The sequence below is a fragment of the Helianthus annuus genome, chromosome 11 (genome assembly GCF_002127325.2).
Source record: "Helianthus annuus cultivar XRQ/B chromosome 11, HanXRQr2.0-SUNRISE, whole genome shotgun sequence".
Classification (NCBI taxonomy): Eukaryota; Viridiplantae; Streptophyta; class Magnoliopsida; order Asterales; family Asteraceae; genus Helianthus; species Helianthus annuus.
Genome location: NC_035443.2, coordinates 4593302 through 4618435, shown reverse-complemented (window position 1 = coordinate 4618435; position 25134 = coordinate 4593302). Strand labels below are relative to the sequence as shown.

The 25134-nt window shown below is 37.1% G+C and overlaps 2 protein-coding genes across 2 annotated transcripts; both read right to left on the bottom strand.

The window, feature by feature from the left end:
* Positions 1 to 1669: 1669 nt before the first annotated feature.
* LOC110889222 (aspartic proteinase-like protein 2) lies at positions 1670 to 14303 on the bottom strand. Its single transcript, XM_022136727.2, has 12 exons — positions 13889 to 14303; positions 10974 to 11094; positions 8246 to 8673; positions 8026 to 8182; positions 6805 to 6887; positions 6607 to 6703; positions 6449 to 6521; positions 4857 to 5063; positions 4644 to 4768; positions 3544 to 3645; positions 3106 to 3203; positions 1670 to 2069 (listed from the first exon to the last, which is right to left on the bottom strand). The coding sequence occupies exons 1-12, from the start codon at positions 14164 to 14166 to the stop codon at positions 1895 to 1897; spliced, it is 1944 nt and encodes a 647-aa protein (XP_021992419.1). The 5' UTR covers positions 14167 to 14303; the 3' UTR covers positions 1670 to 1894.
* Positions 14304 to 17287: 2984 nt separating this feature from the next.
* On the bottom strand, positions 17288 to 23805 carry LOC110889223 (metal transporter Nramp3). Its single transcript, XM_022136728.2, has 4 exons — positions 23194 to 23805; positions 20650 to 20786; positions 18845 to 19497; positions 17288 to 17766 (listed from the first exon to the last, which is right to left on the bottom strand). Exons 1-4 carry the CDS (start codon positions 23697 to 23699, stop codon positions 17557 to 17559), a joined length of 1506 nt encoding a protein of 501 aa, XP_021992420.1. The 5' UTR covers positions 23700 to 23805; the 3' UTR covers positions 17288 to 17556.
* Between the last annotated feature and the right edge of the window lie 1329 nt (positions 23806 to 25134).

Here is a 25134-nt window from a genome sequence, read left to right as displayed (position 1 = left end):
TAAATATTGTGTAATGTGAAAAAACAAAAGATGTAAATCCGTTCTAAAATAACTTAACCGGGTTTTTCATAATCGAAATTACAATTTCCAAATAACATCTCACACATTATACAATCTTATTTATTTTTAGTTATGATAGAAACATTTTGTCTGAGGTAAATATAATTAAATTCATAACTTATAAAACATAATTTGGATATTTTTATCCTAAAGTGAAAGATGAGAGCTGAAACACCAACTTCCTGGTGCTATCAACTCTTATTCTTAATTAATATATACATTCTTTGTGTGTATATAAACTAGTGTTTAAAACCCGCGTTGCGGGCACGTGAGTCGTAAAACCACGCTAAGTAGTAAGCAAACGAAGGTCAAATTGTAAAACAAAAACATTAATCTATATTGCCACGTGAATTTATACCGTTACGTGCCGTAAAACGTAGACAAATATAAACACAAACTTATACTGTGAGTTGGAATAAAACGTAGACAAAATCGAATTTATAAAAAAAAAACTTTAACCTAAAGAAAAAAAAGGACAAAACTTGAGGACTATATAAACCACTTTAACTAAATTAACTAAAAAACAATTAAAATAAACTTTGCTACAAGATAAAAAAAAACCATTAAAAACAAAAGAGTCAGTATTCCCAAGTTGCTACAAGATAAAAAAACCATTAAAAACAAAAGAGGCACTGTTCCTAAGAACATACCTCAATTGTTATTATATAATATAATAACTAGTATTTTTGCCTATCGCGTGTTGCGGTGGCACACGACGGGTGGAAACATGTAGTAAGGCAATACACGATTCGTAAAACACAATGTGTAATAGACAATTTTAAAAAATGTAATACATAATGCATAAAACACAATTACAAAAAAAAAAGAGTAAAACACAAAGGTAGACATGAAGTGTAAAACACATTGACTAAGACATTTCGTAAAACACAGTGCAAAGTAAGAGTAGTAGTTTAGGGGTTAAAATGGAGTAATATTGCAAGGGATAAAAACGCAAAGTCTAAAATTTGAGGGAAAATAAAAGTAAAAGGGTAAAAAATGGAAAGTATAAAAGTAGAGGGGTGGTGGCGGAAAAGCGTTGAGGGGTGGTGGCAGAAAAGACAAAGTGTAAAAGTAGAGGGGTGATGGCGGAAATGCATAAAAGATGAGGGGGTGGTAGTATAAATGAAAAAGTAAAGAGTTGGTGGCGTAAATACGTAAAAGTTGAGGGGTGGTGGAAAAGCAAAGTAGAGGGGTGATAATAGCAAAGTTTGAAAGGCGAGGGATAAATTGTGAAAATTCAGAGTAAAGGAGGCGATTGTAGCAAAGTATAAAAGTGGGGTATCGGTTTATGCTTTAAGATAGTTAAGAATGAGTGATAACAACTGATAAGTATCACATGAACTACCAAACCTGGTTGGTCAAAAGTCAAACATCATATACCAAAACAACCTATTTCCAAATTTCATTCTTTTAAAAAAAAATCAACATCAACAATAGGGCTGTAAACAAACCGAATTCGTTAAGAAAATAATATGTGCACGAACGGTTCATGAACACTTATCGAACGAGATTTTCTGTTCGTGTTCGTTCATTAAGGAAATGAACGTGTTCACAAACGGTTCACCAACACAAACAAATCGGTGAATGCAGTTCTTTTGCAGCCCTAATAAACAATGAACAAACACATCATCAATCAATACAGAACTTTGTTACCATAAACAAAAAGAAAGTAGAATTTCGACATGATGACCGACGTTTGACCAATCGTTTTGACCGATCAAACTCCTACTGTAACATGTAAACTTTCCCCTGTATAAACAAAGCACAAAAGACCCCTATAATGTTTTTCGCCTAAACTAAAAATACGATGTCGGTGTGCAGTATTAACCGGAAATCACAGTGGCTGAAGTTCTTGCTCCGGCACAACCATTGAGTCCACCGGTTTATACTGCAAATTCGAGTGTTGCTTGTGTCTCCAAAACCACCATGTTCCCATACTCGATAATCCAACTACTAACGCTAACATCGACACCGCCAATCCAACCACGTAATATTTATGCCTCCAGCTTCTGTATAAAAAATAATTTAGATCTAAAATAATTTTTTTTTTAAAAAGGGTTATTGGATTTAAAATAACCCCAACTTTCACTGTTAGGCAAATAGGACTCCCAACTTACGAACTGTACCACGCCACCCCCAACTTTTAAATTATTTTCCTCTAGCACTCCCAAACTAACTGAACCCTCAGGGGCGGATGTACATGTATGTAAGGGGTGACGTCCGCTACGGCTTGGCGCTCCGGCGGTAGTGTAAAATTAGTGTAAATTTTGGAAAAATTTGGCGTTTTTTCGATTTCGTTACCGCTTATTTATAAAACGTTACCGCTTGGCGCGAATCGTAGATCCGCCACTGTGAACCCTAATCAGTTAGTTTTTTTTTTGCTGATGTGGCACTTGTTTAGTGACGTGGCATCAGACTGTGGCCCTTTTTGATGACGTGGCCATTTTGCTGACGTGGCATCTGACGCATCGTTGTTAACGGCAAATAGCGACAAATAGCGATAAAGGACCTATTTTTAATACGTATATTTAAATAACAAGCGCTATTTTTTAATAGCGAGACACTAAAAAAAAGTTTAAAATTTTTAATACGTATATTTAAAAAAAATTATACGTATATAATATCAAAATACCCTGGTATATACACTATTTTACATGTATATTTAGCGAATTCCTAAAATCCAATTATTTTACAGCTATATTTAATCGCTATATATATTCAAAAAAATAAAAACTGAAATCCCGCTATTTATGGTTACATACCCTGTAGCGACCTTCGACCTATACGCTACGCTATTCGCTATAGCGACCACAGCGACCACCATTGACAACTATTATCTGACGTGGCTTTTTGATGAAGTGGCATCTGACGTCAGGGTTCAGTTAGTTTGGGGGTGACAGAGGAAAAAAAAAGTTGAACGTTGGGAGTGCTATCGGCCAAATGGTGAAAGTTGGGGATATTTAAATCCAATAACCCTTTTAAAAATAATATTTCGAACTCTAATGGATAAATAGATAATCGAAGATAAGGCAAGATCCAGTGCACCTTTTTGCTGGGGGGTAAATATCCCAATTGTATAATCGGTATTTTCCGTATAACTTCGGAAGGTGTACACCACCTTCAGCTATCCTAGAAATAATGTTCTGGCACCGGATATAACATAATAATAAGCACGTAACCATAACCTTAGGAAAGATTAAATTACGTTTTTGGCCCCTGTGGTTATATCACTTTTACTATATTAGCCCAAAATAAAAATTTTAACATATCTGCCCCCATGGTCTCTATAACTAACCATTTTGGCCCCCATGATCTCTAGACTTAGGGGCCAAAACGGTTAGTTATAGAAACCATAGGGGCAGATATGTTAAAAATTCTTATTTTGGGCTAATATAGTAAAAGTGATATAACCACAGGGGCCAAAAACGTAATTTACTCCTTAGGAAATATTTAACCACTAGATGTATATGATCAAGAACTCACCGACGCGGTTGCATTAGACATGAAGTCGGCAGATTCTGGTGGAGTAACGGACCATTCTGTAACATAATCATTTCCTTCGGACGTAGAATTCAGTAAGTGAACCTGAAACAAAGTTCAAAAATAAAGTTATCTGTATGCGGAAGCAATGTTTTAAAAACCGGACCGGAACAAGGTTTCCAAGGCCGAGTACTCCCCGAGTAGTCGCTACAAGGCAGGCTGCCGAGGCGACTTTCTTCAACTCCGCCTAATTACTCTGAGTCGATAAAACGCAGTCAAAATCGGCAAGAATCGGATCTATTAGGTCAACTCGGGCCGAGTTTGACTTAAATAAAATAAAACATAATTTCTACGTCTGTCATATTAAAGAATGAATATTATTTTCACGCATTTTGTTATAAATATTAGTAAATCTATGTTATTTAACATATATTTAAGGAAAATTGGATTTAAATAATCCCAACTCACTGTTATTGGCCAATAATAATCCCAACTCACTTAATCACCAATAATAAATAATCCGAACTATTCACTTTTGTTTGTAAAATACTCCCAGTTAAAAAAACATTAACTAGGTTAAAATTTTGCTGATGTGGCTTGCCACGTCACCTGCCACATCAGTTGCCACGTTATCAAAAAATGCCACATCAACTGCCACATCAGCTGCCACGTCATCAAAAATGCCACGTAGAGTGCCACATCAACTGCCACGTCATATGACACATCAGCTAAAAGGGCCACATCAGATGCCACATCAGCAAATTTTTAACCTAGTTAGTGTTTTTTTTAACTGGGAGTATTTTACAAACAAAAGTGAATAGTTCGGATTATTATTGGTGATTAAATGAGTTGGAATTATTATTGGCCAATAACAATGAGTTGAGATTATTTAAATCCAATTTGCCTATATTTAATTTCCGAAAACTAATTTCTTTATAATTTAACATGTCCGAGTACTCCCCGAGTATTCTCCGCCTAGACCGAGTACTCTCAACTCCTGAACTCCCCGGTCGACCGACTAGGGAGCGCCTAGCGACTTTGGCAACCATGCCGTATCAGACCCGTTTTGAGTCGAATCGGTTGGACCGGAAAGTTAATACTACCTGTGAACTGTTAACATGCAACTCCTGAGCAATTAGCGGAGCAAGCTCTGTGATTTCGGACTTCACATCGGTGTCGTTAAGTGAGACCGACATATAAAATGTAATACTACCAACTTCTGTTTCTCCTGCAGAAAAAAAAAATAATAATAATAATAAGATAAGAAAGAGTTACAACACAAATTATAGCACCGCTTACGTGGCAGCTGATGTCACCTGGAGGAATATATTGTGGGGATGTCGTTGGAGGCGAAGAAGGGGAGACGTCAGCAGTGGGATTTGATTTATCTGGTGGAGAAGATGATTGAGGGGGCCCGCCAGAAACGTGAAGTGTTTCCCATATTTCCGAACAGTTGGTTTTCCAAAATCCAATCTTTTCGTGTTCACGGTCGTACGTAACAAATGTGTTACGGACAATGATGCCTGTAGCGGAAATATACATCAAAGCATTACTGACTGACGACCAGATATGCATAGCATAGGATCAAGATCAAGAGAAAACCCCCTTGAGTTTAGAGAACTCCGACTTCCTGTGCGAGTTTTGCCGCCATTTTTGCACACACGTAGATTAAAATGTTACAAACACGGCTGTAAAAAAAAGTCGAAGCGGCGTTTTCAGCCTTTTACGCTGCTGTAAAAAGCTGCCGACATCAGCATTTACAACAGCCGTACGGGGTTTTTACAAGTGGTGTAAATTAACAGAAACTATATTTTTTTTTTTGGAAAAGCTGATTTTTTAGGATTTTTGGTAAAAAAAATTTATTAAAAAACCTTTCGTAAGGCCGAGTTCTCTACGTTCTCACAACTCGTAGTAGTTTTCATTTTACCCTAACCCTATATATATAGGGGATGGTTCAAATAAAAACCACTTTTATTGCGAAAACTCGAAAACAAACTAAAAAAAGCCTAAAAAACACACCAAATTTTTTTGGGGAATTGGCCTGTAATAATCCCATCTAGACCTTATTGGCCATTAATAATCCCACCTAAGAATATTCCCCCCACCAGTCCCACCTTTCACCTATTTTTCCTACAATGGTCCTCCGTTAAAAAAACTTAACGGAGTTAAGCTTTTTTCCAAATTACAAACAGATTTTTTAGGGTTTTTAATCAGAATGATGATACGAGTCCATTGATTGATGTAAAACTTGCTTCAAAATGGTGCTTCAAGTGACTTGATTTTGGTTAATTGGAAATTTAAACACCCGAATTGAAGCGTCGTTTTCATCGTTTGGAGCACCGTTTCGAGGCAAGTTTTATATCAATGGACTCGTATCGTCGTTCTAATCAAAAGCCCTAAAAAATCGGTTTGTAATTTGGAAAAAAGCTTAACTCCGTTAAGTTTTTTTAACGGGGGACCATTGTAGGAAAAATAGGTGAAATGTGGGACTGGTGTGGGGAATATTTTGAGGTGGGATTATTAATGGCCAATAAGGTATAGGTGGGATTATTACGGGCCAATTTCCCAATTTTTTTTATCAAAATTCGCTAGTTTTTATATATAAAAAAAAAAAACTTTTTTTTCAAAAAAAAAAAAAAAATTGTAGTGCAAATGTGTAATAATTCACATGTGTAGTACTATTACACATGTGCACTACAAAATTTTTCTTTTTTTGAAAAAAAGTTTTTTTATACAACTTAAATAGCGAAAATTGGTATGCAAAAAAAAATAATAATAATAATTTTGGTATGTTTTAGGCTTTTTTAGTTAGTTTTCGCGATAACTAGTGGTTTTCATTTGAAGCTTCCCCTATATATATATATATATATATATATAAAGAGCAGTATAAATTGGTGACATGAAAGACCTCCTAAAAGAGTGGTCGGATCCTTTCCGTTCTGAAAAACCCCAAGACAATACGCTCCACTAACCTTTGAATGCTTCACAAAGAAGAAAAACATATGAATCAGTTTCGGAGATATTTCAAGTAGATAACGTTAATGAATGAGGGATGGTAAATTCTACCCTGAACAAGTAGTTCTCCGGGGCGAGTAACAACTTTTGTCCCTTCCCGAAAACCATTTCAACAGACGGGAAGGTTTTCGAGAGTTGTGAAACATCACTGGAAAAACCGATTAACATTTAACATCATTTTCTACTTTATATACAATAAACAATCTCTACAATACGGTAAGTGTCCATGTATAAAGTACAAAGAAATACCTTCCGGCACCTGCGAAGCAAATGTCGTTATAACTTGGATCGGGACCTTTAATCTGATGAACACCGTGAAGTTCTTTCATTATCTGCAAACATGATAGTTGATAATGAATACGACCCTTTTGGCCTGTAATAATCCCACCTAGACCTTATTGGCCATCAATAATCCCACCTCAAAATATCCCCCCCCCCCCAACCAGTCCCACCTTTCACCTATTTTTTTTTTCCTACAATGGTCCCCCGTTAAAAAAACTTAACGGAGTTAAGTTTTTTTCCAAATTACAAACAGATTTTTTAGGGCTTTTGATCAGAACAACGATACGAGTCCATTGATGTAAAACTTGCCTCAAAACGGTGCTCCAGACGATGAAAACGGCGCTTCAATTCGGGTGTTTAAATTTCCAATTAACCAAAATCAAGTCACTTGGAGCACCATTTCGAAGTAAGTTTTACATCAATGGACTCGTATCATTGTTCTGATCAGAAGCCCTAAAAAATCTGTTTGCAATTTGGAAAAAAGCTTAACTCCGTTAAGTTTTTTTAACGGGGGACCATTGTAGGAAAAATAGGTGAAAGGTGGGACTAGTGGGGGGAATATTCTGAGGTGGGATTATTAATGGCCAATAAGGTCTATGTGGGATTATTACAGGCCAATTCCCGAAAAATAAAGGCAAAATTAGATTTAAATAATCCCAACTTGCTCAATTTGGCCGATAATAATCCCAACTCAGTTATTGGCCGATAATAATCCGAACTGATCCACTTTTGGCCGATAATAGTCCGCCGTTAAAAATAGCTTAACGGAGTTAAGTTTTTTTCCGAATTACAAACTGATGTTTTATGGATTTTGATTAGAACGAGGAAACGATTCGATTTATGTAAAACTTACCTCGAAACGGTGCTTCAAAGACTTGATTTTTGTTAATTGGAAGTTTAAACACCCGAATTGAAGCACTGTTTTCATCGTGGGGCATTATTTCGAGGTAAATTTTATATCAATCAACTCGTATCCTCGTTCTGATCAAAATCCATAAAACATCGGTTTGTAATTCGGAAAAAAGCTTAACTCCGTTAAGCTATTTCTAACGGCGGACTATTATCGGCCAAAAGTGGACCAGTTCGGATTATTATCGGCCAATAACTGAGTTGGGATTATTATCGGCCAAATTGAGCAAGTTAGGATTATTTAAATCCAATTTGCCAAAAATAAATGAGCCATCTTACGGCAAGTTTAAACGCCACGAAAGCTGCTTCAGGTAGATAGGCGTAAGTTGTACCACTGTCTAAAATCGTTCCATGCTTTCCATCAAAGACACTTGAGCGTAACGGCAACCGCTTTCCCGCAACATGCAACTCCTTCAACTTGACATTGTAATATGGGCTGTTGCCAAATAAAAAAACACTCGACTTTCGAATCTATACGTTTGATAGATACAAAACATACCTGCGTCTAGGGTCCGAACGAGAATACACGATATCCGAAGGCGGAGAAATTCCACCGAGAACCATGGCACCGCCACCGACGTCCATCCCACCGTAGCACAAGGAAAACGAATTACTTATAACGCCTCCGTCAACAAGTTGATCAACTATACTCAAATCACCGCGACCCAAACCCATAATTCCGTCAGCGTGCTGACTGTACAGATCACCGGTTTCCCTATTTTCACACCCGAAAACAGCACGCTGAGGTGGAAGATCGCTTTGGTTGCCGAAAGATACGATATCCTCACCGAGAACACCACTGCTGGAACTCATTTCGGCGTATTGCCTTTCGTAGGTGCATTGTTCTCTGTTATTATCACAGGAGCAATCAACGTTGCATTTAACCGGCTTGTACGTGCTGGATGAGTCGGGATCAAACTTTGGGTCCTGGTGCATCGATATTAACAAGGTACAATAAGCAATGTCGGGTGATTTATCGATGAATTTTATGTGTGAAATTTTATTACTGTTTTCTTATTTAAGTTGTTCCCAAGGGTTTTTTTTTTTTTTTTTTTTTTTTGAGTAAACTGCCATTTTGGTCCCTGAGATTTGGTTACTTTTGCCACTTTAGTCCAAAACTCAAACCTTTTGCATCTGGGTCCCTGTGGTTTGAGTTTTATTGCTATTTTGGTCCAAAAATGAAATCAGGTCATACTTGTCTTATAAAATCCTGCAATTTTGTCATTTTCCTCAAGGGCAAATCAGGTCATATTTGTCTTATAAAATATGGTATTTATTTATAAAAAAGAAATGATCATTTTGCCCCTGCAGAAAATGATAAAATAACAGGATTTTATAAGACAAATATGACCTGATTTCATTTTTGGACCAAAATGGCAATAAAACTAAAACCACAGGGACCCAGATGCAAAAAGTTCGAGTTTTGGACTAAAGTGGCAAAATTGACCAAACCACAGGGACCAAAATGGCAGTTTACTCTTTTTTTTTAAATAACTAAAATATTTTCATTCCAATCATCAGGGCATATTACATAAGGATAGCAGGTAGACGAGCAACAAACTGCGCCGCCATCCCTTTCAGCCAAAAATTATACCAAAAATCTAAAATACCGTTTGATAATTAAAAAAAAAAATATCACTGCAAATTAAAAAACTACCGTTTGATCCCTATATCAGCCAAAAATTATACCAAAAATCTAAAATACATCATAAAGGGATTTTACCACGAACAGAATGATTTTATATGATTTATTATAATACTACCCCTTTTATCACTTTAATCGTACATGGAGTCGAGGCAAATAGAGCTTTCGAACATTTGTTAATCCATGAACAGGATCTATACATCTCGAAAATTATATCTTTAGAATCTGCTAAATCAAACTTAATAAAATAAAATAAAAGAACATAAAAGACCTTTATTTTCGTCATCTTTCAATAGCGAACAATAGCGACAAGCTACCTATATGCTATGTATAATGTTTAGAAATAAACTAGAAGAAAAGTAAATATTTTTACATGTATATTTAATCAAAAATAACTAAAATACGCATATAGATACGCTTCTTTTTTCAATCTTGAAACGAAAAACCCTAAATACGCTTTTATTTCAGTCGCTATTTATATTAGAGTTAACTTTTGTTTTGCTCCCTGTGGTTTGGTCATTTTAACGGTTTTGCTCCAGTAGTTTAAAAATAGCCATTTTCCTCCCTGATCTTTGGAGTTTGTCGCCAGTTTGCTTTTGCTTCCTGGCTCTAACTCAGTTAAAACGTTCAATTAAAAGTATGGGTATTTCGGTAGTTTACTCCCTGGCTCTAACTCAATTAAAACGTTTGGTTAAAAGTCGCGGTAGTCGTGGTTGGTAGGTGGTAGTTGCAGGTGGTGGTGGATGGTTGTGGATGGTGGTGGCCGGTAGAAAGAGTGGTTGGAAAGATAAGGGATCAAAAAAGAGTTACTTATATACATGTAAATAAACAAGTTATAGGTTTATTTAGGTGAAAAGACTTACATGCCCTTGCTTTTATCTATCAAATTACCAAAATACCCTTCTAGTTAATGGACTTTTTGGATGGAGTTAGAGGCAGGGAGCAAAATGACGATAAGTTAGAAAAATTAGGGAGGAAAATAGCTATTTTTAAACTATTGGGGCAAAACCGTTAAAATGACCAAATCACAAGGGTAAAATGGAAGTTAACTCTTTATATTAAAACAAAAAAAAAAAAAAAAAAACTAAATGTGCCTATTTTCGCCCTTTTAATTTACAAAAAATCAGATTGTGCCAACCGATCGCATCGCTACGCAAAACGTTATAGCGGTCGCTATTGCCTCTATTAACAACTATGCTCATCAACCGTTGAGAAAACAAAACAACTTACAGTTAAATGTCATATGTAATAAAGTAAATTACGTTTTTGGCCCATGTGGTTATATCACTTTTACTATATTAGCCCAAAATAAGAATTTTTAACATATATGCCCCCATGGTCTCTATAACTAACCATTTTGGCCCCTAAGTCTAGAGATCATGGGGGCCAAAATGGTTAGTTATAAAGACCATGGGGGCCAAAATGGTTAGACTTAGGAGCCAAAATGGTTAGTTATAGAGACCATGGGGGCATATATGTTAAAAATTCTTATTTTGAGCTAATATAGTAAAAGTGATATAACCACAGGGGCCAAAAACGTAATTTACTCTATGTAATAAACCAAATGAGTTGTTATACATACCTGATGCTTGCCACAATGTTGACAGGTGGAGCATGGGACATATGTAACAGTACTCCCTGTGTCAACAATAAGTGCAAACCTCTGAGGGGGTGATCCAATCCAGAGTCTAGTGGTGTAGTACCTGAAAAACATCAATACAATTTCACAAAAAAAAAAAAAAATTAATAAATAATTTAAAGAGTTAATTACTGTTTTCGTCCATGTGGTTTGTCATAAATCACTATTTCAGTCCATTAGTTTAAAAATTGCGATTTCAGTCCCTGTGGTTTCACTTTCGTAACCATTTCGGTCCACCTCGTAACCATTTCAGTCCCTGTACTAACAGAATAAATGGAATGAAATGGTTACGAAAGTGAAACCACAGGGACTGAAATGGTTACGAAAGTGAAACCACAGGGACTGAAATCACAATTTTTAAACTAATGGACTGAAATAGTGATTTTTGACAAACCACAGGGACGAAAATAGTAATTAAATTTAAAAATGAATACATAAATTTAAGAGTTAATTACTGTTTTTGTCCCTGTGGTTTGTCAAAAATCACTATTTCAGTCCATTAGTTTAAAAATTGCAATTTCAGTCCCTGTGGTATCACTTTCGTAACTATTTCAGTCCACCTCGTAACCATTTCAGTCCCTGTACTAACAGAATAAATGGATTGAAATGGTTACGAAAGTGAAACCACAAGGATTGAAATGGTTACAAAAGTGAAACCACAGGGACTGAAATCACAATTTTTAAACTAATGGACTGAAATAGTGATTTTTGACAAACCACAGGGACGAAAACAGTAATTAACTCTAAATTTAAAGAGCATGAGATGGAATAGTGCCAGGCGGCTGTTTGGCACTTACCCATTGAAAGGAATAAATTACGATTTTATCCCATGTTCATAATTACGATTTTGCACCAGTTCAAAATTACGACTTTGCCCCTATCTCAAAATTACAGTCTTGTGATCATTGTAGCTTTTGACGAAGTACGATTTTACCATAGTTGTTAAAAGCCATCGCCTCTTGCGCCTAGGCCCATTTTTAGGCGAGGCGAGGCAGTTGCGCTTTAAGTCGAGGAAATTGCGCTTTAATTCTATAGGTGATGGTTCAGGCACACATTCCGGCGAGATTCCTAGATTGCGGAGAGTTTCTAGCAAAATTCTCTAAATTCAGACAAGATTCTAGCCAGATTTCTACTTTTATCTAAGGAAAACTAGTTTTATACACTAATATTTTAGAACTTTTGGTACTAAATAGATGATATAAAGTGTTACATAATAGATTTTGTTAACTTTATTTGAAGAATAGTATTCTTTTCTAATATATAATATACTTTTTATTTTTTTTCTCATTATACGCTTTATTTTTCTCAGAACCTCGCTTTTTTTGCGCTTTGCGTCTAGGCCCCAGGCGAGGCCTATGCGCCTTGAGTGCACCTAGCACCTTTAACAACTATGGATTTTACCCCGGCAAATTTTGCATTCGTTCAAAATTACAATCTAAGCAGTCAATAGCGGTGCTATAGCGGTTAGCGGACCTCAGGGTGTGTAGCGGTCCAAATAGCGGTGACCTATAGCGGTTCCGCTATTAGCGGCACTAAATACCGCTATAGCGGTACTATAGCGGTGCTATAGCGGTGGCCTATAGTGGTTATAGCAGTAACGGTGTTTGATTGTGTTAATTCTTAAATTAAATACTTCAAAGTTACTATTAGTATTTGATTTGCAACAGGTTTTTGATAATGGAATGATATTACTATGAGTTCTGATATTACTATTAATATTTTTCAAAGATATATTTATACATATATATATATAAATACATAAATTATGCATGGTATAAAAATTACCGCTATATCACCGCTATACCACTGCTATAACCTATATATCATATAGCGGACCTTGACCGCTATTCGATTTTAGACCGCTTTAACTGCATAGATTACAATCTTGCCATTGTTTTAGCTTTTGACAAATTACGATTTTACCCTGGTAAAGAGTACGACAGTCTTCCATTGTTTTAGTTTTTCTTTTAGCAAACCTACGGTAGTGTTTTGTTTTAATTGGTTGACTTGATGTAATTTTAATTCATGCCGGCACTCGCTCATTGGTTCTGACAAATTACACTTTTGCCCCCGGCTCAAATTTTAGTTTTTCTTTTAGCAAACCTATGTTGTTTTGTTTTAATTGGTTGACTCGATGTAATTTTAATTCGTGCCAGCACTCGCTCATTGGTTCCGACAAATTACAGTTTTGCCCCCAGCTCAAAATTATAGTCTTGCCTTCGTTTTAGGGGCTGTTTGGCAACAGTTGAATGGTTAAGTGCTGAACCAGTAAGAGGTCTGAACCATTAAGTGCTGAACCAGTAAGAGGTCTGGACCATTAAGAGCCTGTATAATATTTAACCGTTCAGAAGCAAATGTCTGACCAATTCAGATTAGAGATCTTAACCATTCAGACTCTGTATATATCTTAACCATTCAAAGGCAAATGTTTGAACCATTCAGACATCTATATATCTTAACCATTCAGAGGCAAATGTTTAAACCATTCAGAAATCTGCTCGTGAAACAAAAAGTCTGAACCATTAAGTGCTGAACCAGGGCTCTGAACCATTAAGAGCCTCATTAAGAGGTAAACAAACAACCCCTTAGTTTTTATCTAATAAAATTACGGTAGTGTTTTGTTTTAATTGGTTGATAAATATCTGGCAAGCGCCCCGGCGCGGGTCATAAAACTAGCTCTATTCATTTATCATCTAAACCCGAAAACCGAACAACCGACCAAAATACCCTGAGCCGAAACAACCTGAACCCGATCAACCTGAACGTTGAACGGGTCAGTTACCGGGTTACTTTTTCCACCGAAACCCCAAAAAAAAACCTGAAGAACACCCTAATAAGTGAAACAGATCTAGAAATACCCGTTGAGGAGGAGATCATCATGCAGAGCCATGCGAGCATTCGAACGAGAAACATCAGACTTGTGGAGGTGACGCCGGGAAATCGCATCGCCGGAGGAGATCCGAGAAGAGTTAGGCGGAGAGGGGAACAGAGGTAGAAACATGGTGTGGCGGTTGCTGCCGGAGTGTGGTGGCCGGAGAATAACAGGGTGGTTCGGATGATCATCAACAGCAGAAACATACAGTTGTGATAGAAATATGAGTATTACATAAATTGATAAGACGGTGAATTGCGGCATAGTTGGGTGATCACCGATCGATGAGTTTGAGTGAAAATGGAAAATGAAGGGTTTCTCTCTCTAGAAGTGTTTTAGAGAGAGAGAGAGAGAGAGAGAAGAGTAGGTTGAGGTTTGGAGGTACAAGACGTTGCCCACACGAACAACTTCGACGAAATTCTTGTTTTTTTTCAAAGACTATAACCGGGTCGGGTCGAGCTCGAGCCTTCCACTACTCGAGTTTGGCTCGTTATGTTTTTATGAAGCTTGAGCTCAGCTCGGCTCGGCTCGGTTCAAGTCTATTTGTTTGAGCTTGAGCTCGGCTGATGAGAAAAATCCAAAGCTCGAGCCTGGGTTGACTCGGTTTGAGCTATTTTGAGAAAAATCTGAAATGAACTAAAAGCTCGGCTCGATATCGTTTAAATGAGTCAAAGCTTGGGTAACCAATGTTATTAGTTGAAACTGACTTGGGCTTTTTAGGATTAGGTTATAATCATCATTATCACTGTGATAAATATATAAAAAAAACTAAAATTTTGTTTGAGCTAGTCTAGGCTCGCGAGCTTAAACGATCTTTGTATTGCGGGCTCGAGAACAAAACAAGTTGTATTTCAAGCTTGGGCTTGTTAAGGCTTGGCTTGTTCGAGCTTTTAACTGAGCCGACATTAAGTAGCCCTGGAGCCTCTGGGCATGTTTACACCCTTAGAATTCGCCTTTAAGAACATATGTATTAGCATCAGGAAATAGAAGAGTCTTGATAAAGTATGCGCTTCGCACATCTTAACCTGTATTAATGTCTATTCTAATTTCTCATTTGGTCTTTGGTGAATCACAATTACACCAATACTTTTCTACTTTGATCACAGTTAAAATGCACCTCAAATAGCACCCTTCCTATAGTAAACACACTTTTTGTTTCAGAGTGTTCGTTATTCGAATCAAACTCAAAATTCAAAATTTTAACGAACCTAATTTAAAATCATTTGAATTTTCGAATTGGGTTAGCGTCCGGACCGAATTCCAAATTTGGTCTCCGAGGTAAATTTGGGTTTTTCTAAATTCTAATTCGATTTCAAATTGAACTCAGATTCAGCTTCAAATTCAAAGTGATTCAAATAACACGAAACCTTGTTCGATGAACAACCTAGCGACATCTCTCCGTCAACAAACATTATTAGTACCTCATCTTCATCTCCTTCCTATAGCCTACCACTAACCATTTATGTAAGATTTGTTATACTATTAACGTATATTTCCTTTTTGTTTATCTTTGTTTTCTACTTATTATGTAACGATACCAAACACATTAATATGGACCATTGTAACACATTAGGCAAATCTTATATCGGTCTTTTTTTATTGAAAGATTTTTATCAATAAATGTTCATACTTTATGACTTGAGTATTGACTAATACTTCATTTATTTTGCAATTGAGTTTTGACTTTGAGGTGAGTTTCAACTTTCAAATGCTTCACATCAATGACTCAACATTGCACTAAACCACCTCTAATTTTGTTTTCAAACAATGCAATGGGTCAATGGGAGTCCCACCTATCTGCTTTTTAACATGTGAGATTGCTACCAAAACAAAGCAACACCATAAACTTCAATCACAAGATATTCGCCAACCAATTATGGGGTGGTGGTCCATTGGCAAAGACAAAATCTTTAAACACCTTAAGAGAGGGGGAAGTCTTGGGTTCAAGTTCCACAGACAGCAGGGTATAAAAGAAATTTGTCGTTCAAAAAAAAAAGATATTCGCCACTTTAACTTATACCAACATTAAACCATATTTATTGTAATCAACAACATAGTTTAAGCCAAAAAGTATAGTTATTAACGAATGAATAGTTGCGGAACATGAACTCTAGATGGTGTCTTATGTGATTATTTGGATGTTAGGGATATGGTTGATAAAAGATAAACACATAACCCCTTTGGCCAACTATATTAAGTGTTAATCGTGGTGTTTAACCGAGAAGTTTTTATTATTATTATTATTTTTTTTTTTTTGTAACTCTCTCTAATTTGTCTCCCAACTAATAGTTAAAATGAGAGAGAAGTGAATATTACAATCGTCAGTCTATTCTTTTTGTTATATACTTAAAAGTAATTCGTATTGCAATTTCAAGCCCTAAAGGGCATTATGGTCTTTTAACCAAAATCCTAGCATTCATCTAATGGACGTTTGATAGAGGGATTTGATTGATTCCAATTGACAACCACAGGGACCAGACTGTTGAACTTTTTCAAATGGGGGCTGAACGTGTGATTGATTGTAAACCATAGGGACTGTGAAACTATACTTTACTCATATATATTATATGTATAAAAAATAATAATAAATAATATGTATACAAAAAATCTTACTTATATATATTATTAATATTTTCATGTAATATATATTTAAATAAAAATAATTTTTTATATGATATGATAGGCTTACGGGCCTAGCCAAGCTTGGTATATGAAGCTCGGGCTCTGGCTCCTTTTATTAAATGTGTTTATTAAGCTCGGCCCCTAAGCTTGATTTGAACTTGTCAAGATCACGTCTTAACTAGCTCATGAGCGGCTCTGCTTGAACCCATGTCAACCAGGGGCGGACCCATGTTGATGGTTGGGTGAGCGGACGCATCACTTGAAAAAAAAATGTGTTTTTAGGGAAAAAAAAACCGATCGCGCCTCTTGAAAATATGGTTAAACCCCTTATCTGCACCCCCAGAAAATAATTCTTGCGCCGTGGGTTGATTGATGTCGACTACTCTAACCCATGCTTCTTGTTTTCGTTTCAACTAAGAGTAACTCATTAAAGGGGCAAACTTTCTAACAGAACAAACTTACAAAGACATCAATGGCTCACAAGATGCAACTTTACACCATAGGCACCTAATGCTGGCAAATCGTGTCTTAACAGGTTTCTGACGGCGCGCACAACATAAGTTTCAAACATGATTACGACTCGTTTAACTACTTTCTACCTCATGTTTATAAAACAGTTTTATGTTTTATGTAGAAAGATGAATAAATGATAGATCCTAACATTGTAATTTTAATTATTTTAAAATTTAAAAAAGTCAAAGGGTGTATTTTTCAGTCAAACTGGCACCCTTTGAGGAACACAAAATAATCACAACATACATCATTGTGTACAAATCACCTTCCCATCCTTTCTTGAGACTAATATTTCACTTAATATAAATCGAAATCCAGAGTAATACACTCGTCATCCATCCGACCTCTGCAAATACACAACATTACATGGTCGAAGCGACAACAATCTTGAAAACGGCTAACACACCCGTTTTCTAACGAAGGTGTGCGGATATCACATCTATAAACGGTCATTACAATGAATAATGACTACATCATGTCTCCTAACATTCGAGATTTTCCTAAGACTAAAAGATGTCGCTACGCTGCTTGGCTTCTTAGCTTAAGGAAACCAAAAGTGGAAACGGTGATGCTCCGCCAGATAAGATATACCACGAATGCAACGTATGCAACCGTGAAAACGATTACTACAGAAGTAAAGGCGACCCCAGTTACTTCTTCGGCGAAAAACTGTTGTAATAGGTACCCGTTTATCGCTATCACTAAAGCAGCCACTAGCCATGAGACTGTCTGCAAGTCGTAGCAAGAAATATAATAAGAAATTCGATTCGATTATCAAGAATTCGAATTCAAGTCCAGTAAATCGAATACAAATCAAACACGAATCAAAACAAATTTATTCGAATTTTTAATCGAATTCGAATTGGCGTTATAATTCAAATATGAACTGACCAGTTTTAAATCAAATTTAAATTCCAGCAAAAAAAAGGAAAAATTACAAGTTTTGTCCTTTATCTTTATACCATTTTTCAGGCGGTGTCCTTTTTAACGAATGTTGACAGGCGGTGTCCTTTTACTAGGTATTTTGTTGCAAGTTTAGTCCTTTACACCCAACCCAGTTAAAAAACCCTGTTAATTGTTGACAGGCGGTGTCCTTTACTAGGTATTTTGTTGCAAGTTTAGTTCTTTACCTAGGTATTTTGTTGCAAGTTTAGTCCTTTACACCCAACAATTAACAGGGTTTTTTAACTGGGTTGGGTGTAAAGGACTAAACTTGCAATAATCCTAAAATGTAGGGGTGTTCATCGGATCGAACAATGCATTTTTGAATTACTCGAATCGGATTTTTTTTTGGAAAAATTACAAGTTTTGTCCTTTATCTTTATACCACTTTTCAGGCGGTGTCCTTTTAAACGAATGTTGATAGGCGGTGTCCTTTACTAGGTATTTTGTTGCAAGTTTAGTCCTTTACACCCAACCCAGTTAAAAAACCCTGTTAATTGTTGACAGGCGCTGTCCTTTACTAGGTATTTTGTTGCAAGTTTAGTCCTTTACCTAGGTATTTTGTTGCAAGTTTAGTCCTTTACACCCAACAATTAACAGGGTTTTTTAACTGGGTTGGGTGTAAAGGACTAAACTTGCAACAAAATACCTAGTAAAGGACACCGCCTGTCAACATTCGTTTAAAAGGACACCGCCTGAAAAGTGGTATAAAGATAAAGGACAAAACTTGTAATTTTTCCAAAAAAACATTCGATTCGAGTAATTCAAAAATGCATTGTTCGATCCGATGAACGCCCCTACATTTTAGGATTATTTATGGGATGATGATATAGCCAAAATTTATGTGAAAGTTAAAAGCTCAAACCTTTAGAACTCGACCAATTGCGAAAACGCCCATGAGATCCTCTTTCGCCACCAAACATAGCAACGGAATGAGCGCAAAAGGGATCTGAATCGATTGGAGCACATTAAGCCATTCGTTTAAGACATCCAACGTGTCCTCTGAACTATCGAAGATCAACGCAACGATCAATGTGGGAACGATTGCACAGCTTCGTGTAATCAACGCTCGGGCCCATTTCTTCAATCTCAAATCAAGAAAACCGCCCATGATAAACTGGCCCGCATAAGTACCTGTAATCGTACTACTTTGTCCAGCTGCAAGCAACCCGACAGCCCATATATACAGAATCGGTACCAACCCACCACCGAACTTTTCTTCAAGAAACTGACCCGCGTTCCCTAGCCCGATTGTATCAGCAATGGCGGTACCAAAAAACGCCTTTGCGAAAACCGTTGTTACGAAGAGATTGATGACAAATGAGACCGCGAGTGCTATTGTGGATTCAATGGAGTAGTATCTTAGAGCTTCACGGACCCGACCCGTTTTTGTTGGGTCAACTTCTCTTGACTGTACCAGTGCGGAATGTAAGAACACGTTGTGTGGCATTATAATGCAGCCGACGACTCCCACTGCTTGTTGTATTGTTCTCGAGTTGAGTTTCGGAACCACAAGACCTTTAGAAACAAGAAAAAGATTCTTGTTTAGTTTTTTAACAAACAAAACCGACACCGGTACGGAAATACCGCTTTTAACTTTCGAATTTTTTTAACAAACTGAACACGCGCAGATACCCTTTTGGACATATTTTTTCAACTTTTTTTCGTTTACTGAACACGCGCAGATACCCTTTTGGACATATTTTTTAACTCTTTTTCGTTTACTGAACACGCGCAGATACCCTTTTGGACATATTTTTTAACTTTTTTTCGTTTGCTATAACGAGTGCACTGAAACCGACCGAGTTCCTATTGTTTTCTTTTACGTTTACGGTTTACCTTTGTTTTTACCATTGTTATTTACCTTATTCTTTTATCTTTTCTTATTATTTTGACATTCAGAGCCGAGCTACGACGCAAATAACATTAACACATTTAAATATCATTTTCTTTAATTTTACGAATTTATTCATGGGTTGTCATGATGTCTGATACGTAGCAAATTCCAATCGCATCCCCGCGCATAGGGTTGTAAAAGAACCGAACGAACAAGACCTTGTTCGTGTTCGTTTGTTAAGAAATATAAGTGTTCGCGAACTGTTCACAAACACTTATCGAACGATATTTTATGTTCGTGTTCGTTTGTTAAGAAAATGAACTTGTTCGTGTTCGTTTGTGTTTGTTTGTTAATTTTAGGCAACGAACAAAAACGAACGCTGACGAACACAAATGAGCACAAACTAATGATCATGAACACAAATGGAAACAAACGAACACAAACAATCGTTTCATGAATAGAATATATAATACACTGACACTTATTAGATATTTAATTTGTCGGATTTTGAAGTATTTAAATAGATATAAAAACTAAAAAACTAATGAACTATCAAACACAAACGAACACGTTACCGAACGTTCACGACCTCTGTTCGTGTTTGTTCATTTAACTAAACGAACGAAATTTCTTGTTCGTGTTCGTTTGTTTAATAAATGAACGAACACAAACGAACTTTCCGCTAAACGGTTCACGAACTATTCGTCGAACGTTTGGTTCGTTTGCAGCCCTACCCGCGCCGCGCAATGCGCGGGTGACTACGACCCTAGTTAATTTTGTAAACAAAAGATGTGAAGTTTGTGAAACAAGAAAAAGGGAAAGAAACTTCATACCAACAAGAAGCTCTTTAGCATTGGGCTTGGTTTCACCAAACATCCAAGCGAATGAAACGGCCATGACCGCGATAAGAAACGCGAAAAGGGCCTCTAACTTCCTCACACCATAGTTTTCAAGAAACAGAAATATGAAACTGTAACCAACATCAAAAGAAACAAAATAAATCAGATAAAAAATGCATTCAACAAGCAGAAAAACAGAACTTGACAACCTTTTTAACAAACCATCAGACCACCCGTAGTGGGCAGTATGTCCGGCGTTATCCCCCCCCCCACACGCCCAATAATGCCGCCGCCCCACCCCCGCCGGCGTGATCTTGCGTAAATCCCCCCTCCAGCGTTATTCAAAACACGCTCAAATGGGTTTTGTGTGGCCAATCAGATGTATCCCACTTTTTCTTGACCAATCCCCTTTTTTTGTTTTATTTAATTTTTTAAACCCCTTTTTAACATAATACACACATCCCCACTACACCTATTTTAGAAAAACGCCCAATAATGCCCCTTGCTGACTGGACTGCCACATGGCGTAAAACGCCCAAGGGTGGGGGCATTATTCACCCTTACCACTACGCATGGTCTCTCACAAAAAGCAAGATAAAGCACCCATCTTTATTGCAGAACCAAAAACAGAAACCATGAATCTTGACCCATATAATGTGAAAGATCCAATTTTGAACAAAACCCAAAATCAAAATTTGAGCAATAACCCTAATTTTTTTTTTTGAGTAAACTGCCATTTTGGTCCATGTGGTTTGGTCACTTTTGCCACTTTAGTCCAAAACTCAAATCTTTTGCATCTGGGTCCCTGTGGTTTCAGTTTTATTGCCATTTTGGTCCAAAAATGAAATCAGGTCATATTTGTCTTATAAAATCCTGCAATTTTGTCATTTTCCTAAGGGGCAAATCAGGTCATATTTTTCTTATAAAATATAGTATTTATTTATAAAAAAGAAATGACCATTTTGCCCCTGAGAAAAAGGGACAAAATAGTGGGATTTTATAAGACAAATATGACCTGATTTCATTTTTGGACCAAAATGGCAATAAGACTGAAACCACAGGGACCCAGATGCAAAACGTTTGAGTTCTGGACTAAAGTGGCAAAAGTGACCAAACCACAGGGACCAAAATGGCAGTTTACTCCTTTTTTTTTATAAAAGATCAAATTTTGAAGAAACCCCTGGAATAGAAACATGAATATGCAATCAAGAAGCTTGCTTTTCAACCCAAGAACAAGTGTTCAGCAATAATCCCAAATAAGAGAACCCTAAAAATTTAATCTTTTTGATATCACAACTGGTATATTTCTAACAATATCTTGAAAACTTAAATGATATCTTTTTTTTTTAATCTGAAATGCACTAAAACCCATACTAATCTCACCTATCACAAACTACAAGAATCTAATTTATTCCCAAATGACTTACACAGAATGTCAAAAAATCAACCAATAATCACCAAACAGTATAAAAAAAAAAAAAAAAAAAAAAAAAAAAAAAAAAAAAAAACCTTTTACCAATCAAGAAGCTTGCTTTTTAACCCAAGAACCCTACAAAAATTTCTTCTTTTTTGACATCACAAAAATTTAATATAACATATTAACATCTCTAGCAATTTTCAATAAAATTCTCATTTTTTTTTAATCTTAAATGCACAAAAACCCATACTAATTTAACCTATCACAAACTAGAATAATCTAATCCAATTAAAGTTCACCATCAACCCCAAATAACTAACTTTTTTAACGGAAAATTTGGATCACAGACGGCCTACTGGAGTATCATCGTGCCACCAGCGAAACCACCCGATCATATCCATCTCCACCAGACAACAAAAGTCTCACTTTTCTATGTCAAATGCACTAAAACCTATCACAAACTACAAGAATCTAATATAACTAACTATACAAAGACTGCCAAAAACCAACAAATAACCTCCAAACAGTAAAAAAAAAAAAAAAAAAAAAAAAAACTGTAATAATCTAATCCAATTAAAGTTCACCATCAATCCCAAATAACTTTTTTTTTATATTTAATCCAATTAAAATTCACTATCAATCCCAAATAACTTTCTTGAACCGCAAATTTGGATCACTTACGGACCACTCGAGTATCATCGTCTCACCAGCAAAACTACCCGATCATATCCATATCCGCTAGACTATAATGTCTATCCAATTTAGGATATAAAAACATCATAATTCATAAATAAATCTACAAATATTATTCAATACGATTACAAACTAATGGCAGGTAGACAAGCAACCAGCTACGCCGCTACCCCTTTCTGAATAGTAAACCCTACCCTGCTAAACACAGAATTCTGCCCCTTAACATGTGCGGTGTTACTGCTTACCACCTGTTGAACCCGCTTTAGGAACCGCACCGCGTCAGGGGCGATAGCGCCAAATGGATAGAAAACCGATAAATCTAACCCCCCCCCCCAAACCCCCCACCCACCCCCAAAATAAGTAACTAACAAAGACTGTCAAAAACCAACAAATAACCACCAAACAGTAAAAAAAAAATAAAAAATTACCAATCAAAGGCAGTAATAAGAACACCAGCCCAAAGGGGTAAAAACCCATTAGTCAAAATCTTCAAAGCAATAGCACTACCAATAACCTCTTGAATATCAGCACCAATAAGAGCCAACTCAGCCATGACCCACAACAACTTCCCAGCCCAATTAGGATACTCTTCTCTACACAGCTCAGCCAAGTGTCTCCCAGTGGCTACACCAAGCCGAGCCGATAGAAGCTGGACCAGCAGCCCAATAGCAGTGGCCCATAACAGCAACCATAACAGTGAATAACCGGCAATTGCACCCGCCTGAAGATCACCCTCCAAGTTGCCCGGATCCAAGAAGGCTATGCTCATTAAGAACCCGGGTCCGGTGAAGAGCCAGAGCTTTTGCCAGGAGAAGGGTGGCGTTGTGGTGGTGTAGTCGTCGTCATCGTCTACTACTCCGACTATGTGGACTTTTTCTGTTGGGTCGTAGGCGGATTCTGGGGGGAGTAGGGGTTGGTGGTGGTCGGATGACATGGTGGGTTAGTGGTGGTTTATGGTGGGGAGAGATGGGTAATTTGGGAAGAAGGAGAGGTTGCGTTTATCGGTGTGAAGATTCTCTTTTATGGGTGGAGATGTGGGTGGGTTTATATAAAGAGGATTGAGTGGTGAGGATGTAATTTTGATGGTTTTATCTACGGCTAGCAAATCGTGTCTTAACAGGTTTAACAGGTTTCTGACGACGTGCATAACATATAAGTTTCAAACATGATTACGACTATTTAACTACTTTCTATCTTATGTTTATAAAACAGTTTTATGTTTTATGTACAAAGATGAATAAATGATAGATTCTAATATTGTAATTTTAATTATTTTAAAAATTAAAAAAGTCAAAGGGTGTATTTTTCAGTCAAACAGGTCTAATCGTGTCTTAACAGGTACCCAATTACCAGTTTATCTATAGGATGTTTTTTTTTTAATAAAAGCTACAATAATACCATATTTAAGTTAAAAAAGAGTAAAATGGTTGTTTTTGTTGTGTTATAATTAGTATTACTATAAAAAAATTGTTACATGTCTATTAGTAAGTCTTTTTTAGAAAGATATGTGATTTCTAATGTTTTATTAATTCTTTTATGAGCCTTAAGTGATAAGTGGGTATCGACTAAAACATCATTCCTTGTGTTTCGGTACCCCATAAATTCAACAAAAGAGGTGAGCGATTCTCATGTTGAGAAAAATCAATTGTTCATATGTGAAGGGGTATGGTCCCAAAACGACCATTACCCGCATCAAACAAACCCCTACCAGTAAGCAAACCGCACCCATGCGGTCACATCCTTCGAACCCATTCGGTTCGAAGATGAATAGCTTGACCCAAGTACGAAAGAAGATGAGCATATCGATGCGGCTGGCACCGCATCATATGGCCATTTTCGTCACGACAAGGGAAGCGAGCAAATAGTCTCCACATACGATGATGCGGCCAACACCGCATCTCGCGTATTTCTTGATCACAAGTAGGAGACGCGGTAACTTCAGACGTTACCGCATGCAGCGATGCGGCTCGCACCGCACCCTGCATATCCAACAAGTGGACTGACACGCCAGGCAAGTGGCTGACACCACGAGGCAAGTGGCGCCGGCGACAGTCCCCTGTCAGAGCTATTAAAGCAATGGGCTGACGTGGCGTAACCCCCACGGCCGGCGAGACTGACACACCTGCAACGGTGCAGCTCGTCGTCAGCCCATCCATCAATCTCCTCCTTCACTCCTCGGCTATAAATACCGACCCCAAACCAGGTTTGAGGTATCTCTACACAACTCTCTAACTACTACGATTATCTTGCTTTGCTTCCCGAGCAAACTACTGATTCTCACGCCGGAGAGTGGTAACAAGGAGCACCCCCCACCCCATCCTCCTTGTTACGAGTCACGGCTTGTTTCCTTGTGCAGGAGATCATCCACC

Bases quoted from the DNA above. Each gene is read 5' to 3' on its own strand.
- LOC110889222 (XM_022136727.2), bottom strand. From the start codon at position 14,166: ATGCCGCAATTCACCGTCTTATCAATTTATGTAATACTCATATTTCTA. The intron at 8,183-8,245 runs GTATGTTTTGTA...ATTTGGCAACAG, and splicing joins CGTTCGGACCCTAGACGCAG to CCCATATTACAATGTCAAGT. The intron at 5,064-6,448 runs GTCTTTCATGTC...TTTCCGCTACAG, and splicing joins TCCGACCACTCTTTTAGGAG to GCATCATTGTCCGTAACACA.
- LOC110889223 (XM_022136728.2), bottom strand. From the start codon at position 23,699: ATGTCATCCGACCACCACCAACCCCTACTCCCCCCAGAATCCGCCTAC. The intron at 19,498-20,649 runs GTATGAAGTTTC...TTGTTTCTAAAG, and splicing joins TGCTAAAGAGCTTCTTGTTG to GTCTTGTGGTTCCGAAACTC. The intron at 17,767-18,844 runs GTTTGAGCTTTT...TACGACTTGCAG, and splicing joins CAATTGGTCGAGTTCTAAAG to ACAGTCTCATGGCTAGTGGC.